General features: G+C 62.4%; 2 protein-coding genes across 9 annotated transcripts in view; one reads left to right on the forward strand and one right to left on the reverse strand.

Annotated features, from left to right (window-relative positions):
- STIM1 (stromal interaction molecule 1) overlaps positions 1 to 11695 on the reverse strand; it is a 45610-nt gene extending 33915 nt beyond the window's left edge. For 7 of the 8 annotated variants that reach the window (XM_052699279.1, XM_052699275.1, XM_052699278.1 and 4 more), the window contains exon 1: positions 11366 to 11569. In XM_052699279.1, the coding sequence (XP_052555239.1) occupies positions 11366 to 11474 (109 nt within the window). In that variant the 5' untranslated portion in view covers positions 11475 to 11569. Of the gene's footprint in view, positions 1 to 11365 lie in introns of all 8 variants that reach the window. The other variant, XM_052699274.1, reaches the window with a different exon arrangement.
- Positions 11696 to 13326: 1631 nt separating this feature from the next.
- RHOG (ras homolog family member G) lies at positions 13327 to 18109 on the forward strand. Its single transcript, XM_052699407.1, has 2 exons — positions 13327 to 13446; positions 16822 to 18109. The coding sequence occupies exon 2, from the start codon at positions 16846 to 16848 to the stop codon at positions 17419 to 17421; it is 576 nt and encodes a 191-aa protein (XP_052555367.1). The 5' UTR covers positions 13327 to 13446; positions 16822 to 16845; the 3' UTR covers positions 17422 to 18109.
- Positions 18110 to 19064: the final 955 nt, after the last annotated feature.

Below are 19064 nucleotides of genomic sequence, written 5' to 3' on the forward strand. Positions count from 1 at the left end.
ACAACACAGCCCCAACACAACCCATGGCACAGCCCCCAGTCATGCACAAAACGTCTGGCTGCTGGAGCCAATCTTTCCCCCTAGTACAGTGCCCAAGAGCAGGGTGTCCCTGCAGCACACCAACTAAAAGAAGCCACCCTTCTTCCTGAGCAGGAAATGCATTTTTCTGGCTTGCTGATGCACAGCTTTCTCCGCAAGGATAACACTGTAGATCCTGCTGCTCACCTGAGTCCCCACCAGCACCATCTATCCCAGCGCATCCCACCTCCATCCACACCCCAACCCACCCCAATCTCCATCCCATCTCAATCCTCATCTCCATCCCCATCCCAATCCCACCCTATCCATGGTGAGACCCCACACCCCAGGCCCCCAGCCCAGGCACCCCATTCACAGGACACAGTGGTCCTGTAAGCTCAGCAGAGAGCCCCCAGCCCCACAGAGGCTGTGCTGGACTCACTGTAAGCACACACACAGTAAGAGTTTCCAGGCAAAGATTGCTTGAGATCAATGGGAAATGAGCCTAAGAGCCACCAGCCCTGCTTCCATCAGGAGCTGTGAGGCTGATCTCAGTGCAGCCTGCAGTGCCTCAAGGGAGTCTGCAGACAGGAGGGGAGTCAGCTCTGTGCAAGGGGAGATGGCAGCAGGACAAGGGGAAATGGTTTGGAGTTGAGGGAGGGCAGCTGGAGGTTGGATGTCAGGGGGAAGTTGTTTAGAGAGAGAGTGGTGAGGGGCTGGAACAGCTGCCCAGAGAGGCTGTGATGCCCCGTCCATCCCTGGAGGTGTTCAAGGCCAGGTTGGATGGGGCCCTGGGCAGCCTGGGCTGCTGTGAGATGGGGAGGTTGGTGGCCCTGCATTGGTGGGGGGTTGGAGCTTCGTGATCCTTGAGCTCCCTTCAACCCAAACCATTCTGTGATGCTGTGGGAAGGGGAGCCTTGGCCACTCAGTGAAGCAGCAAACAGGAGCACAGCAACCAAGACATCATTTTGCCACTGCCAGAGCTTCACATGCTCACGCTGGAGCACAGGACCAAACCAAACCCTGCAGTCACCCTACACCCATAGCAGGGCTCCTAAATGAGCGCAGGTTCAGCCATGAGTGCCCACTGCCAGATGTTCCTAAGAATTCATGAGGGCCAACCAAGAGCTGGATGTGGGGCACCAGGAGATGCTGTGCCTGTTCTCCTGCCATAACTTCATATCCCTGCGCTCCTCATGCTCTGTGTGCCCTTCCCTGATGCTGCCCAACACTGGGTGCTGCTGACTAATGAATTGCAGCCTGGGTATGAAGAAACAGTGCAAGTGGAAGGCCAGAAGGAGCAATGAAGCTCGTGCTGATAAGGCAAGCTGATAAGGAAGGGACCCCGGGGGCCATCCCCCAAACAAAGAACAAAGGCTGGGTGAGCAGCCCTGCCTAAGCTGAATGGGAGATTAAGACAGGCTGCATTTCAAACAGCCTGTGGTATCACAGCCTGATGGGAACAGCCCTCAGATCCTACAGGTGGCCGCCCCCAGGCACTGCAGACACACAGCCATCCCTTCTATGGAGACACTCCAGAGCCATTTGGGCCCCCACCTACCGCAGGACCTGCTTTAGCAATGAGGTTGAACTCGGTGACCTGAGGTCCCTTCCAACCTCTGCAACTCCACAACTCTGTGACTTGGGCTGCGATGGTTCCTGCAGCTCCTGCAGCCACACACAGATTCTCATCCCAGCATCCATGCCAGGAAAGATGCCCTCCAGAACTGCCACGGCCCCACTGACTCCTGTCACCTCATCCTTCCTTATCTCCCTGCTATCAGCCCCACCATCACTGGTGCTGCCCTGCGCCCCCCTGGGATGCAGCTCCCCCCTCCTCCAGAAGCCCAGCAGGCACTCAGCCCCATGCTGATGGATGTCCCACATCAACAGGTGCTTTAAGCAGCAATGTGCCTCATTCCAGGCCCAAGGAAGAACAGTCCCACCAACACCCCCCCCTTAGGACACCCCACGGGGGGCAGGAGGTGCCATCAATGAGGGCGGCTGTGGGGATGGGGTTTGATGGAGCTCAATTAGAACAGCTGTGATTTATACAGCCTGCTTCCATCAACACCGAAACGGCAGCCAAAAAAGAAAGTGCACGATATTTGGGGGAAAAAAAGGAACTGTTTACATATTTTGTTAATACAAACAAGGGCTCCACACGACCTTCCTGCCTGCACTGCTTCCCACACCACGAGGCTTCAGCTTCTGAGATGTCATCAAAGCAGCGAGCTGGGATGGGAGGAATGGCTTTAAAGTGAGACAGGGGAGTTTTGGGTTGGATGTGAGGAGGAAGTTTTGGAGGCAGAGGGTGGTGAGGCACTGGCACAGGTTGCCCAAGGAGGCTGTGGATGCCCCATCCCTGCAGGCATTCAAGGCCAGGCTGGATGTGGCTCTGGGCAGCCTGGGCTGCTGCTTGGCGACCTGCACACAGCAGGGCTTGGAGCTGGATGGACATCTGGCTCAGCACTACTGAAATATTCATGCTTTCTCACTGCTGCCTTGCATCACCGTCCCCTCAGCAGCACCGCTGCCTGCACAGCCCAGTGGCGGAGCAGCAAAGCTGAGCTCTGTGCTCAGACACACAGCAGTGCAGACACCCCAATCCTCTGCCAGGGAGCTCCTGAAGCAATCAAATATTTACTCTTTAACAGATTGCACAAGGCACAAAGGAAGAAAGCAGCCCAGGTAAGGTGCCAACAAAAGGCAGGATTAGACCATTTGATCTTTGATACACTCAGCTACGCCCTTGGGTGCCTCTGCAAGGAGGGGCACCTGAAACAGGAGAGAGCCGTGCTGTGGCACAGCAGCACAGCAGCACAGCAGCACAGCAGCACAGCAGCACAGCAGCACAGCAGCACAGCAGCACAGCAGCACAGCAGCACAGCAGCACAGCAGCACAGCAGCACAGCAGCACAGCAGCACAGCAGCACAGCAGCACAGCAGCACAGCAGCACAGCAGCACAGCAGCACAGCAGCACAGCAGCACAGCAGCTGTGGGGTCCCAAGGTGCTCCAGGATGATGTGGGGAGCCCAATGCAGGCACAGGGGACAGCACAGCTCCCCCTGCACCCCACTTGCTGGCACTTAGGGACCAGGATGGGGCTCAGCAGCACCATGCCATGCCAGTGGGTGCACAGCTGGGCTCCTCTCCTTGGCACAGCTCTGCAAAGCTCACTGCCCCCTCAGTGCTTGTGGCACTCAGGTTCTCCAGCTTTAACAGCAGCAAAGCCACCCCAGCACCCCCAGCCACTGCTCCCAACCAACTCTGCCATCCCACCTCTTCAGCAGCACCCTCTCCCAAATTTCCACCCCCCTCCCCATCCCAATGCAGCCCCACTGCTTTTGCCATCAGTTTCCCAGCACCAGCAGAGCCCTGAGGTTCACTGCCGTCCCTGCACCCCCAGCCCTTCCCTGCAGCCCAGGGGTCCCTGTTTGCTTTCTGCCCACGGAAGGTAAGCAGGTTGCTTCCATCCAGCCCTGCAAAGCTCAGGGCTTCTGCACAGAACCTGCTGCAAAGCAGCAGGGCAAGATGGGCTGCGAAAGGCAAGAGAAAGTTCTAAAGGGCTGCAATGACCAAAGCCTGGGTTACTGCGTAACACCAAAGCAAATAACCAAACTGCTCATGCATTCCTTCCCCTCTGTGCTGATGGCAATCGAACCATCGCAGCTCTCCAAACTGGGAGGGCCCTTTAGATTTAAGGAAGTCCTCTGCCGGGTGCAGCAGTGCCTCCGCGTCCTGCAGGCCAGGATTCCTTAATTACGTTCAATATCGCAGCGCTGATCATTTGCAGACTGAGAGATGGGGCAGCCCAGGGCTGTGAGCAGCCAGGCTGGCAAGCTGCACAGTGCTGGGCAGGGGTGGCCATGGGGACAGCACACATCACACCACGTGGGTGCCAGCAGAACCAATTCCTGCTTGCTTTTGTTCCTTGGGAATCCCATTTCCAACAGCCCCAGCTCCCCCACGGGCAGGGATAGGACCCACGGAGAGCTCATCCATCCAATGTGGTTTCCAAGCTGTGCCCAACAGCAGCATCCCATGGGCTGCACACAGCACCAGCTCTGCCCACCCTGCACCCCAAATTGGTCCCACTGCATGGAAACCAAACGTCCTCATGGGGCCCTGGGCAGCCTGGTTTAGCATTAAACGTGCAGGTTGGTGGCCCTGCTTGTGGCAGGGGGGTTGGAGATTCATGATCTCTGAGGTCCCTTCCAACCCTGGCCGTCCTGTGATTCCGTGAGCGGTCCAATATTCTCTCTGAGAGCAGCAAATGGTGAATGAAAACACGGCACCACACACAACAGAGGCTTTCCCAGCCTTTGCTCCATGCTCCAAACACAGCACGATGGTTATCCAAGCACTGCCAGGAACACGAGGTGCATCCCCTCCGGCTCCTACCACAACGTCCCATTAACAAAGCTGAGCAAGAGGGCGTTCCTCAAATACTTTCAGCATGAGGATACTTGCAGCTCAGTGTGATTCACTCAGCTCAGGTCTGGGGCTGCTGCACTACAACTCTCCCTCTTGCTTATTGGCTCCCTTTCAGTACCGCAAGGCTGCAATGAAGTCTCCCTGCCGCCTCCCCTTCTCCAGGTTGAAGGCCCCCAGCTCCCCCAGTCTGCCTCCATAGAGAGGTGCTCCATCCTCTGAGCATCCCTGAGCATCCCTGGACCCTCTGAGCATCCCTGGACCCTCTGAGCATCCCCCTGCCCTCCTCTGGATCCAATCCCACATCCCTCCCGTGCTGGGATCCCAGGTCTGGATGCAGTGCTCCATGTGGGGCCTCACCAGGCAGACAGAGGAGGGACAGCCCCATCCCTGCCCACCGCCCTTCTATTGGTGCAGCCCAGGGACACTGCGATGCAAAGCTAACCATCACTTACACAAAGTGAAAGAAACACTGCTGAAAGCCAGGAAACCACAGCGTGGAGCTCGGTGAGTCACTCCTGCCTGAGAAATTGCACCGTGCCAAAGAAAGCTGAGAAGAAACCAAATCCAAACCACCACAACCCTTCTGCCACTCCCCTGATCCTCCGTGCATCACTGCTGCAGCGTCTCCTGGAGAGGGGACCTCCAGCCTGCAGCTCTGGGTGACACTGGGAGCAACGAGAGCAAGGTGTGCCAATCACTGCACACTGCAGGCAGGAGCAAAAACTCTCCGAGCTTTCTCATTGCAGAGAGGAACACATCGTTGCCCTCTGGCATCCAAAAAGCATTCATTGATGAGCACCAACGCAGCAGCCTGGCACCGAGCTGCAGGATGTCCTGCAGAGCAACGTGGGCACGGAGGCTGTTTGGCAGAGCCACGCTGGGATCAAAGGAGACGAATGGGAGGCTTCAAAGCACCGCTGAAAGTCCAGCGCCGGGCTGTGCCAGCAGCTCTGCCTGCAAGGAGCGTGACGGCAGTGCAGCTCAGCATGCACAGCTCAGCATGCACAGCCCAGCATGCACAGCCCAGCATGCACAGCTCAGCCCATGCACAGCCCAGCATGCACAGCCCAGCATGCACAGCTCAGCATGCACAGCTCAGCATGCACAGCCCAGCATGCACAGCTCAGCCCATGCACAGCCCAGCATGCACAGCTCAGCCCATGCACAGCCCAGCATGCACAGCTCAGCCCATGCACAGCCCAGCATGCACAGCCCAGCAGGCACAGCCCAGCATGCACAGCTCACCTTCCTCACCACCCCCAGCTGGGTGCCCTCCCAGGCTTGCTTGGGATGCTCCAAGCAGCCTGCTCTGATTGCTGGGCTCTACCCCTAAAGGACAAGGGGAATGGCTTGAAAGTGAGACAGGGGAGGTTTGGGTTGGATGTGAGGAGGAAGTTTTGGAGGCAGAGGGTGGTGAGGCAGTGGCACAGGTTGCCCAAGGAGGCTGTGGATGCCCCATCCCTGCAGGCATTCAAGGCCAGGCTGGATGTGGCTCTGGGCAGCCTGGGCTGCTGCTTGGCGACCTGCACACAGCAGGGGTTGATACTAAATGATCACTGTGCTCCTTCTCTCTGCAGCCTGAGCAGCTCCTGGGTTGTAGCCGTGAGATGCAACACTGGAAGGAAGCGGTTAAGCCAGGCCTCCATTGAAACCATTTCCTCCTCCTCTCTTATCTCTCTCTTCTTTATAGTATATCAAAAAGATAAGAGAAGCACCTATGGGCAAACAGAGCAGTTACAGCAGCTGGGTTGGGCATGCAATGAGCCACAAACCACGAGCCCCTTGTGGAGGTCCCTTGGGTGCTGGGCTGCTGCTTCTCCCCATCAGGAACAGGGAATGTCCCTTTACAGCCTAATTCACTCCAGGAAGCTTCACCAGCCCCATATCACCATACAAGGGCATCTTCTCCCCATTTTAACCTTATTTATCCCTCACATCTTATGGAGAATCGCCAATTCTGATTTACACCAAAGCTCCAAGGGTGCAAAGGGAGCAGTGACAGCAGCCCACATCCCTTGGGGGGGTAACACTGCTGCCTGCAGGAGATGCAGGAGCTCACGGAGGGCCAGCCCACCATGGTGCAGACCACCATAGAATCCTAGAAAGGCCTGGGTTGCAAAGGAGCACAGCGCTCATCCAGCTCCAAGCCCTGCTGTGTGCAGGTCGCCAAGCAGCAGCCCAGGCTGCCCAGAGCCACATCCAGCCTGGCCTTGAATGCCTGCAGGGATGGGGCATCCACAGCCTCCTTAGTTTAAAACCATTCCCCCTTGTCTCATCAACATGACAAAAGCCCCCAGGAAACTCACATGGCCTCACCCTCAGGGTGTGCAGAGCAGTCGGGCTTCCCTTGCAGGGGATCCTTGGAGCAGTGCATGCAGCCAAAGCATTCGTGACATCCCCCCACCCAGGGAGGGCGGGCACAGCCATAGGGAACAGCCCTGGGGCTGCTCAGCACCTCTGCTTCCCATACACTGCACAGGGCTCGGCTCCCCTCCCTGCCAAGGCGCAGCAGAACACAAAGTCAGCAGCAGCAGCAACCACAATGGTGAGGCAGAAAATAAATCTCCCTGTTTGTAGGTGAGGGCTGTGCCTGCTGGAGAAAGGAGCTTTGCCTTTTCCCTGCCAACTAAAACAGTGCAGCACAGAATCACAGAATAGCTTGGGTTGGAAGGGAGCTCAAGGATCACGAAGCTCCAACCCCCCACCAATGCAGGGCCACCAACCTCCCCATCTCACAGCAGCCCAGGCTGCCCAGGGCCCCATCCAAGCTGGCCTCCAACACCTCCAGGGATGGACGGGGCATCACAGCCTCTCTGGGCAGCTGTTCCAGCCCCTCACCACTCTCTCTCTAAACAACTTCCCCCTGACATCCAACCTCCAGCTGCCCTCCCTCAACTCCAAACCATTTCTCCTGTCCTGCTGTCATCTATGGACCCCCAGGACAGCAGGGTGGGCACGCAGGGCAGCACATTGCAGATCCCCTCCTAGCACAGCACCACCAGCAGCTCCTCTCCCTGCATCACTCATGCACACACTCAGGGCACACAAGCACACACTGCCCCATAGGACACGCACTGCTTGTGTGAGCTGTGGGCATGAGGCTCAGTGGGGCGGCTTGGGGCTCTCGGATGGCTTTTCCTGCCTTCACAAGGTGATGATTCCAACCCAGCTGCTAACACCTCGGTCGGCTCTCATAGGAGAGGCAGTGCATGGTTCTCCATCGATCGTTTCTAAGCACCAAAGACAGAAAGTGCTGTTCAAAGCCCGGTGGCACAAAGCCACCCAGCTGGCACCGACCTGTCCCCACGCTCAGCTGAGCAAACAGCCTCCTGCACGGCCCTGTGCTGGCGAGCAGCGCGTCCCACCACAGCCATAGGACAAACACATGAGATGCACGATGAGAACCACGGCACCTGGAGTGCAGGGGGCAGAAATCAAGCAGCCCTTGTGCTCCTGGCACCCCACGGCCCCCAGCTGGATGGGCACAGGGTGGGCACTGAGCCGCCTGCAATGGGTGCCCCCAGCGCGCAATGTGGGACCACCAACAGCCCACTGCCCCCAGCGCAGTGCCGTGGTGACACTGTGACACGGGGACACACAGCCCTGGTCCCCCACCTGGTGCTGCACAGCTGGAGGAACCCCCACCACGGCAGCTTCTCGGGCACAGATGCTCCCACGAAGCGCTCAGGCGCTGATAAGAGATGCCAGCAGTGAACCGTGAGCCCTCTGCAACAGCACGCTTTGCAACAGTTGATTAGCAGCAGGAGTAATCAAATTCAAGTGCCCATTAGCTCCGTTTAGAGCCAGACCACTTCATTTCTGTGTAAGCTAATTATGGCCTACCGGCTTCCAACAACAGCAGAGGTTTCAGGCTGCGTTCCCAAAGCGCCTGGTGCCGTATGGGGCACAGGGATGGGGATGGGATACGGCTGTAAGCTGAAGGAGGGAGGGCTGGGTGGGATGTGAGGGGATGCCCTTCACCCCACGGCACTGCCTGGGGCTGTGAGCCCCATGGCTGGGGGAGCCCAAGGCTGTGGGTGGGCACTGGGACCCTGAGCTGAGCGCACACCCCTGTGGTGGGGGTCCCAACCCAACACTTCTGCAGCTCGACGATAAATGGGACCCCGTCTCCCACTTCCACAGCATCCGATCGTACAGCTGTCGATGCCAGGAAGCACCATGAGCATCACTGAGGGGTTCAGACCAGATGGTCCTGGAGCCATTCTGTGACCTCACCCTGCTGCCCACCTCCCTCAGTGCCACATCCCCACGGCTCTGGGACACCCCCAGGGTCGGTGACCCCCCCCCCAGCAGCTTGTGCCAATGCTGGCTGCCCTTTGGAGAAGGGATTTCCCCAGTGCCCAACCTGACCCCGTCACCTCTCATCCAACCTGGGGGCAGAGGCCAACCCTCACTCCCCCTCCGTCCCCCCACCCCTCATCCTTCTCCCAGCCCCAAATTCAGGTTTCTCCCACCTCTCCTTGTCTGAAGGAAAAAACAACTTCTTCTTCTGCTTAGTCACAGATTAATTATGTGCTGGCAGCCTTACAGATCTAAACGCAGGCAATGCTGAGCAGCCTTAATCCCGTGCTATTTCCCCCTTCCTGCAGTGGCTGCAGCTCTCCGAGCGCTCCGGCACCGCTCAGCTGTGGGACATTCCTGACGTTCCCCTGCTTGCTGTGCTCCTGTGCTCCAAGAACTGCACACGTTCAGGCACAGGAGCTGCAGAAATCGGAAGGGATGAATCCATCTGTCCTCAGAACGTGGCTTTTTGGGATACAGAAGCACTGGGCCATCAGAGCAGCGTGTGCCTGGGACAGCATCCCCATCCCCATCCATGTTAAGGGGCATTCAGAGTAGGACTCACCCCAAGCCGTGTCCTTTCCTAAGTGGAAAAAGTAGGTTGCTTAAAAATAGGCCTGGAAGCCAAGCCAACACCGGCACCCAAAGCTACGTCCGAAGCATAAACAAGCAGGGAGGATTTGTGTACAAAACCCACAGCCAGGGTAACGTAATGCCCCTAATGACTTCCTTCTGCTCCTCCAATGTTTCCATACCTGCTGGAGGCACGGCCTGAGGCTGCCAGAAGCCCACGGTGTGCAGCCCAGCATCACCCTGAGGGCGATTGGCTTGAAAGTGAGACAGGGGAGGTTTGGGTTGGATGTGAGGAGGAAGTTTTGGAGGCAGAGGGTGGTGAGGCACTGGCACAGGTTGCCAAGGAGGCTGTGGATGCCCCATCCCTGCAGGCATTCAAGGCCAGGCTGGATGTGGCTCTGGGCAGCCTGGGCTGCTGCTTGGCGACCTGCACACAGCAAGGGGTTGATACTAAATGATCACTGTGCTCCTTTGCAACCCAGGCCATGCTGTCATTCTATGATACCTGCCAGGCATGGGGACGGCCCTCAGGAGGAGCTGCACTCCTGCTGGGTGCCACATCCAGCCAAAAATCCCAGCATGGACAGCCACAGAGTGCAGACCCAGAAGGATCTGAGGGACCCCTGCAGCACCGACCCTGCGTTGCAGCCACACAGCAAAGCAATCACTGGGTCAGGACAGCAGGGAAGGCACAGGGAAGGACGCACATCCCCTGTGAGCACATTGGGCACACGGAGCTGATGGTGCAGCAACACAGCTGTGTGCACAGCCAGCCACGAGCTGCACTCCTGCTTCCCACAGCATCCCAAACCATCGGGTCCGGCAGAGACCTGCTGCTCTCCCTGCCAGCCCAGGGCGCCCCAATGCTGAGCAGAGGGCTGCAGCACCTCCCTACAAAGACAGGCTGAGGGAGCTGGGCTTGTTCAGCATGGAGAAGAGAAGCTGCGGGGTGACCTCAGTGCAGCCTGCAGTGCCTCAAGGGAGCCTGCAGACAGGAGGGGAGTCAGCTCTGTGCAAGGGGAGATGGCAGCAGGACAAGGGGAAATGGTTTGGAGTTGAGGGAGGGCAGCTGGAGGTTGGATGTCAGGGGGAAGTTGTTTAGAGAGAGAGTGGTGAGGGGCTGGAACAGCTGCCCAGAGAGGCTGTGATGCCCCGTCCATCCCTGGAGGTGTTCAAGGCCAGGTTGGATGGGGCCCTGGGCAGCCTGGGCTGCTGTGAGATGGGGAGGTTGGTGGCCCTGCATTGGTGGGGGGTTGGAGCTTCGTGATCCTTGAGCTCCCTTCCAACCCAAGCAAGCTCTCCAAGCTTGCACCAGCTCTACAGCCAAGGGGAGGCGGTCCGGACACGGATGCGCAGAGCACTGTGCTGCTCCCACCCGCTGCACGTGGATGGCCGCGGCCGAGCAGCGCATCGAGGTGGAGGTTTGGAGCCCGGCCCGCTCCGCTCCCAGGCAGCAGCTGAACAACCCCGGGCCGCCGCCGCCTCCAAAAATAGCCGTCCCGGAGCATTCCTCGCAGGCACAAACCTGCCTGCGGCCGCGGGGCCGCGCAGATCACTTTCCCGGCCGGCCCCCGGAGCGCTCGGAACGGAGCCGGACCGGCCGTCGGACCGACCTCACCTCCCCCCCCTCCCCGGGGGCAGCGGCGATGCGTGGCGGCTGCGGGCAGCGCTCCGTGCGGGAGCGGCTCTGCCGGTTCCGGCGTCCCCTCGGCGGCGCCCGCAGCCGCTCCGCCCCCCGCTGACCCCGCAGCCGCTCCGCTCCCCACGCGTCGGCCGCTGCCCGGACGGTGCTCCCGTTGCGCGGCTCAGGACCCGCTTTGACCCCGCCGCCCCTCCGGGTCCTACCGGCACCGGGCCGGGCTCGGACCCCGTTACGGCCCGCAGACCGCATAGATCTCAGAACCCTCCTCCCGGACCCTTGGAGGCCCCGAATCCCATCCCGAGGCCCGCGGACCCCCCGAGGCGCTGCCCGCTCCGCGCTCGCTCGGCCCAGGCCGCTCCCGACCCCCCCCAGCCGCCCCGGCCCGGCCGTACCTGCGATGGCCGTCTCGTCCAGGTGGGAACCCGGCGGCCGCTCGGCCCGGCCCGGTTGCAGAAGGAAGCCGCACAGCACCCACAGCGCCGCCGCCGCCCGCAGTTCCATGCCCGCTCAGCTCCTGATCCGCATCGAGGCCTCCACGCTCCTCGGGGCACCGCCGGGTCAGCGCCGGACCGGGACTCGAACCGCCGCTCTGCGCGCTGCCGGTCGGGGCGGGGCTACGTGACACCACGCCCCCGCCGGCCAGACCACGCCCCTCCCGGATATCAACGCCCTGATTTGACCACGCCCGTTCCGTCTTGCCACGCCCCCGCTCAGACCACGCCCTGTCCTGTGTGACCACGCCTCCTTCAAGCCACGCCCACCACGTGGCCACGCCCCCGCCGCTCAGTCCACGCCTCCCGCCGGCCCGGCGCCGCTCCCCGCCCCGCGTCCTCTGCCGGCCGCTCCCCTCCGCCCGCTCTCTATTCCCGCACCGCCCCCCCGCTCCCCGCACGCTGCCGTTCCGTCCCGCCGCCCTCTCCTCCCCCTCCCCCCCTCCCTCCTCTCCCGCCGCGCACCCGCCCGCGCCGCCGTCGCACCTCGCTGACAGGGGGCGGGGCCGCCGCCGCTCATCGGTCGGCCAATCGGAGCGCAGGATGTTGGCCCCGCCTCTCCGCTGGGCCCCGCCCTTCCCTCCCACCTCCGCCGCTCCGCAGCGCCGTCTGCTGGACGCGTGGAGGACGTGCAGGCTGGGAGCGGGACCGCCGGCGCGGCGCGAAAGCTAAGCAGGAAGGGCTGCGTGCGGCGATTGGATGGGTGACCAGAATTGGACGTCGTGTGCGGAGATCGCGGAGAGCGGCGGCAAAAGTAGCGCCCATCCCCCACCCCGGGGCAATGGGGGCTGGGAGGGGCGAGGATGGGAGTGGGATGGGATGAGGATGGAGACAGGATGGGAATGGGATGGGATGTGGGTAAGGATAGGGATGGGGTGGGATGGGGTGGGATGGGATGAAGATGGGAATCGGATGGGGCTGGAGACAGGAACTGAGCCTGGAAATGGGGATAAGGATGGGGAAAGGGTGAGATGGGAATGGGAACTGGGATGGGGGAACGGCAGTGGGGACAAGGATGGGTGGGGATGGGATGGGGATGGAGGTGGGATAGGATGGTATCACAGCATCACAGCATCACAGCATGGTTTGGGTTGGAAGGGAGCTCAAGGATCACGAAGCTCCAACCCCCCACCAATGCAGGGCCACCAACCTCCCCATCTCACAGCAGCCCAGGCTGCCCAGGGCCCCATCCAACCTGGCCTCCAACACCTCCAGGGATGGACGGGGCATCACAGCCTCTCTGGGCAGCTGTTCCAGCCCCTCACCACTCTCTGAGTAAAGTAACGGTAATGGAGGATGGTAATGGAGATAGGATGAGGATGGGGAAGGGGAAGGGGTGGGGGATGGGATGAGATGAAACGAGGATAGAGAAAGGACTGGGATGAAATAAGATGAGGATTGAGATGGGATGGGGATGGGAATGGGAACAAGAACTTGGGTTTGAGCATGGGGGTGAGATGGTCCTGGAAATGGAGAGAACAGAGATAAAGATAGGATGGGAGAGGAACTGGAATTCTGACTGGGAAGGGGAAAAGGACAGGAATTGGGGTGGGAATAAGGGGGGGACAGGAACCGGAATGGGGACAGGAAAGGGGAGCAGCCCCCATAGGGCACCACTGTGGGGCTCCTGCCCCAACCGGAGCCTGGGGGCGCCCATCCCTCCTATGGGTGTCTGGGTGGGGGCTCAGTGGGGTTTGGGGGGCGACGCCTGGAGGGGACGATTGTAGCCCCAATAGAGGAAATCCCCCCCCGCGTTCCCACGCTCCCCCTCCCCTCCCCAAACCCTCCACTTCCCCACGCCCCCCCCCCCCCCGCCCTATAACACCCCCCCACTCCGGGCCGAGGCAGGAAGGAAGCGGCGGGGGCGGGCCGGGCTCGGCGGGAGGAACGGTCGGGGTCGGGAGGGACCGAACGGCGCGGAGCGGCGCGGAGCGGAGCGGAGGACCCCCCCCCCCCCACCGTGCATCCCACCATGGGCCGGGGTGAGCGCGGGGGGCGCGGGGTGGGCTGTGAGGGCGGGGTCTGATGGGGGGAGCGGGCAGCAGAGCCAGGAGAAGGGCGTCCGTCTGTCCCACGGCAGAAGCCGCCCCCTGTGCCCCCCGTGTGGGACCGGGATGCCGGGGAATGGGGGGGGCCGCACTCAGTTGTACCCATAGATTGGGGGAGCTGAGGCTGAGGGCGCTGCTGCTGTCCTGGAGACCCCTTTTGCTCCGTTGGAGGTCTTCCATCCTCTTCCTCTCACTTAGGGAGGGTTGGTGCACTATGTGGGCTATGTGAGGTCCTGCTGCCTGCTTGAAGACCCCCGTGTGTCCTGATGGGCTGCCCCCATCTCCATCCCCATCCCTCCACCTCCATCATTCCCATCCCCACCTCATCCCATCCCCATCCCCACCTCATCCCATCCCCATCTCCACACTCATCCCCATCTCCACACTCATCCCCATTTCCATCATCTCCCCCTCCATCATCTCCACTCCCATCCCCATCTCTGTACCTCCATCTTCACCATCCCCATCTCATCCCATTCCCATCCCCGACTTCACACCTCCATCCCCATCTCCACACCTCCACCACCACCTCCTCCTCCCCTACCTCCACCTGGACCTCCATCCCCATTCCCAGACCCCATTGCCTCCATCCCCATCTCCATCCCTGTGATCTGAGAAGGGCAAATCACGGCCCACCACTGTTCCCTACCCTGCGTCCCCAAAGTGCCCCCGGTGCATGTTTGGGGCTGAGGGTCCAGATGGGGCTGTTGGGGCAAATGCCCCGGTGCTGCCGAGGTGATGCACAGGGTCCAGTCGGACCCGCAGCCCCACGGCAGGGAAACCCAAATCGCCCGGCTCAGAGCAGCCGGTGGGTGCGCAGCGAGGGTTTCCTTCGGCCCGGGGACAGAGGGAACGGAGCCCCCGCCCGGTGCGCACCGCCTGCGGGACCCCCGCAGCGCGTCCCATCGGCGCCACCCGAAGTCGTGCGTTGGGTCCCCGCGTCCGGTTTGGTGTCCCCAGCTCTAAGCTGGAGGGGACCGCAGGAAAAGTGGGGCAGCTGCGTGACGCACAGGGCGCGGAGCGGGGCGCACAGGGTCGGATGCGCTCTGCGGGGTGCGCCGTGCCGCAGTAACGCTCGCCGTGCCGGTGCCAGCGGAGCGGCCCGCGGCCCCACGGAAAGCCCCAGGTTGGGGGGGGGGGGGTGCCCGGGTGAGCGGCCGGGGGAGGTTTTGCTTCCCCTTTCTTCTGCTCGGCCCCACAGCTGCGCCGTCTCCCCCGCCCCGGTGATGCGGTGGGGTATGAATCACCTCGCGCCCCGCGCCCGCACCCACTCCAGCGCGGCGGGACAGCGGCTCTTCCTCTTCCTCTTCCTCCTCCGCTTCCCCTCCTCTTGCGGGGTCTGGGAGGGGCGATCCCACGGGGCTGAGGCCGGGCTGCGGGGCAGAGCTTTGCCTTTGGGTCCCGTACGGAGGTTCTTTCCGAAGCCCCCACCCCATCGCCTCCGCTGGGAATGGCCGGGGCCGGAGCGGGGCGGGGGAGCGCTGCCGTCCGTGCCCTGCGTTACTCCGGGATGCTCCGTGGGGCTCCTCGCGGCCTTGATCCCAGCGGGGGCAGAAGGGGTCAAACGAGCGGAGGGGGCCGGCGGGGGCAGCGGGGGCGGCCGGAACCCTCGTGGGAGAACAGAGCGGCACTGTGCGAGGATGGGGACACGGGGACACAGGGATGGGGACACGGGGACAGGGGGATGGGGACGGGAACGAGGACGGAGATGGGACGCAGGTAGCACAGCGCTGGCGCCGGGTGTGCCAAGGGTGCAGCAACACGTGGAGCCCTTGCGGCGTCCCGGCGCTGTTTGCTCAGGGACCGTGGCACGGTGGGCACCGACGCGCAGCCCCTCTGATCCCTCGTGGCTCCACCCCCTCCCCGCTGGGACGCAGCAGCGCCATCGCCTCTGTCTGCATCGAGACCCCCTCGGTCTGCAGCCAGCGCCACCCCTGGTGTCCCCGTACCCCTCCGAGGTGCGGCCACGGGGAGGACAAACAAACCCGACGCGCTGCGCTCGCTCCGTGCCCGCGCCGGGGGTCTCACGTGGGGATCCTCGCAGTGGGTGCTGCCCCAGTGGCGCCTCTCCCTGTGACAACGATTTGCTCATGGCCACGAGCCTTTCCACTGCGCTCCCCCACAGCCCTGACTCAGCCACGGCCTTTCCTGCGATGGGACGGGGATGGGGATGGCACGATTCCATGGCGGCCACGGGACACAGCAGAGCCCTGTGGTCACCCCTGTCCTGAGCGGCCCCTCCAGCCCCACACAGTGCTGCTCCCCAGCCCCATTGCTGCTCTCCAGCCCCATCCCAGCCTCGTGCTCCTCTTCCTATGGCACCCGCAGCCCTACACAGGGCTCGGCACCGTGGGGCACAGCACCAACCCCGTGGGCAGGAAGCCCAGGAAGAGGAAGAGTGACTTCCCCATGTAAGAGGGCCCCATGCACCCCACGGTCCCTCTGGGGACCCCCCCACCCACCCCACAGCTGCACTACGCCTGGCTCACCGACCTCATCAGCCCCACCAGCCCCTCAGCAGAGCGGGCACAGAGCAGCGCTGCGGCACAGCGTGGGGCTCTGCAGTTCCTGTGGCAGCCCTGGTCCCTGTGCACGCTGCCCAGGGCAGCCTGTGCTGCATAGGATGATGGAACCGTGGAGAGGAAAAGCCCTGAGATCCAACTCTTGGAAAGGGGAGATGGCAGCAGGACAAGGGGAAATGGTTTGGAGTTGAGGGAGGGCAGCTGGAGGTTGGATGTCAGGGGGAAGTTGTTTAGAGAGAGAGTGGTGAGGGGCTGGAACAGCTGCCCAGAGAGGCTGTGATGCCCCGTCCATCCCTGAAGGTGTTCAAGGCCAGGTTGGATGGGGCCCTGGGCAGCCTGGGCTGCTGTGAGATGGGGAGGTTGGTGGCCCTGCATTGGTGGGGGTTGGAGCTTCGTGATCCTTGAGCTCCCTTCCAGCCCAAACCACTCCGTGATGCCGTGATCCCCCCCCCACTGCCCACATCCCCACAGCTCTGAGCCCTGTGCCCCCCCCACAACCCTCAGCACAACTCCAAGCTCCCAGGTTGCCCAAGGAGGCTGTGGATGCCCCATCCCTGCAGGCATTCAAGGCCAGGCTGGATGTGGCTCTGGGCAGCCTGGGCTGCTGCTTGGCGACCTGCACACAGCAGGGCTTGGAGCTGGATGAGCGCTGTGCTCCTTTGCAGCCCAGGCCATTCTATCTCTCTGTGATCCTACGATCCCACACCACTCCCCATCCGATCACCGGGGGCTGCAGGCGGTGGCGCTTTGCCCCCCAGCTCTGCCCTGACCTCCTCCCCCCCCGCAGGCCGCTGAGGCAGACGGCGCAGCGATGCAGAGCATCAAATGCGTGGTGGTGGGCGACGGCGCCGTGGGGAAGACGTGCCTGCTCATCTGCTACACCACCAACGCCTTCCCCAAGGAATACATCCCCACCGTCTTCGACAACTACAGCGCTCAGAACACGGTGGACGGGCGGACTATAAACCTCAACCTGTGGGACACGGCCGGGCAGGAGGAATACGACCGCCTGCGGACGCTCTCCTACCCCCAGACCAACGTCTTCATCATCTGCTTCTCCATCGCCAGCCCTCCCTCCTACGAGAACGTCAAGCACAAGTGGTACCCCGAGGTTTGCCACCACTGCCCCAGCGTGCCCGTGTTGCTGGTGGGCACCAAGAAGGACCTGCGCACGAACCCCGACACCATGCGCCGGCTCAAGGAGCAGAACCAGGCGCCCATCAGCACCCAGCAGGGTCTCAGTTTGTGCAGGCAGATCCGCGCCGTCAAATATCTGGAGTGCTCGGCGCTGCAGCAGGAGGGCATTAAGGAGGTGTTCACCGAGGCGGTGCGCGCCGTGCTCAACCCCGCGCCGGCCAAAGCCAAGCGGCCCTGCGTGCTGCTGTAGGGCGGCGTGGGGCCGCCGTGCCCACGGACACCAGCGGCTCAATGTGGGGCTGCAGCCGAAACCCCGCTGCTCCGCTCTGGGATCAGCCTGCAGGTTGCGCTCCGCCCCACGCCGCCCTGCCCGGCGCCACCGCCCCCAGCCTGCGAGCGGCCGCAGCCCCACAGCCCCGGTCCTGAGAAGCCCCGGCTCCGAGCGCCCCCAGCTTTGAGCATCCTCTGCTGAGCGCCCCCAGCTCTGAGCATCCCCACCCAAACGTCCCTGCTGCTCAGCACCCCCAGCTCTGAGCACCTCTGGCACTGAGCAGCCCAGCATCGCCGCGCAGCAGCTCTGAGCGCCCCCCATGCTGAGCGTCTCCCACTCCGCACGTCCCAGCTCTGAGCACCCCCGGCTCCGTCAGTCTCCGGCTCTGAACACCTCTGGCTCTGAGCACTGCTGGCACTCAGCATCTCTGGCTTTGAGCCTCGCCAGCTCTGAGCTCTCTGCCTCCCATGGAGTGCAGCACGGCCAAACTCGGCCAGCCCCAAGCTGTGAGCTTCAGTGCTACAGAGCCCAACTGCACTACCTGCCTGCTGGCCTGGGGCCAGCTGGGCTCCCTCCTGTTCCCTTCATCACCATCCCCATCCCACCCCATCCCATCCCATCCCATCCCATCCCATCCCATCCCATCCCATCCCATCCCATCCCATCCCATCCCATCCCATCCCATCCCATCCCATCCCCATCCCCATCCCCATCCCTTCCCCTCCCACCCCCTTTGGCTGTCAGTGATCACTTTTTGGGTGACCCCTCTCCAGCTCTGGCACAGAGCATCACTTCCTGAGACAGGGCTGCCCCATGGGGCCAAATCTCCCGGCTCCTGCCTGAGCTCCCCCAGCCCCTTGGGGACCCACTGCCACCCCCCTCACCCCCCGCTGTCACCCCTCAAAGTGCTGCAGAGTGGTTTGTCCCATAGGACCCCAGTGGCACCAGGCTGCCCCCATCCAGTTCCCCTTGAGCTGCTTTCAATAAAGACCCCCCTTCCCCCCCCCTCAGGCCCTGTGGCTTCTGTGCTTTGCTGTCTGCTCCCATCCCCGGAGCTGCTGCTGGGACACGAGTGCCATCTCTGTGTCCTGGGGTCCCTGGGATGGGGGGATGGGAAATGGGGGGATGGGAACCCAGCTGGCACTGCACCCCTGGGTGACACTGGGGCAGCACCAAGTGCTCTGTGGGGACTTGGGAGGGGGGTGGGGGGCATCGCAGGGATGGGGGCAGTGGAGGAGATGAGCACGGAGGGACGCCGTGGGGACGGGGACACTGCAGGGATGAGTGCAGCGATCTGCAGGAGGGTCTCCTCCCCACGATTCCCTTTCACCACAGCTCCCCTCCTGGCAGCCCCATGGATGCCCGCATTGCAGCCCCATCACAGCCCCACGGGACGTGGGGGGGTACGGAGGATCCGGGCGCTGCAGCCCCCCACAAACGGGTCGGAGTCAGCCGTGCACAGGAGCCCCTTGTGCGGCCCCGCAGCCGGACGCAGCCCCACACAAACGCCTTTTGTTCCCCCAGCCGTCCGCGGGGGGGCCCAGGGGGCGGTGTGGGCGGTGGTACCAAGGGGCAGCGCTGCCCCGTCCCCATCCCGTCCCCATTCCGTGGCCGTGCCAAGG

Source organism: Tympanuchus pallidicinctus, unplaced genomic scaffold (assembly GCF_026119805.1).
Source record: "Tympanuchus pallidicinctus isolate F22 unplaced genomic scaffold, pur_lepc_1.0 scaffold36, whole genome shotgun sequence".
In the NCBI taxonomy this organism is placed as follows: Eukaryota; Metazoa; Chordata; class Aves; order Galliformes; family Phasianidae; genus Tympanuchus; species Tympanuchus pallidicinctus.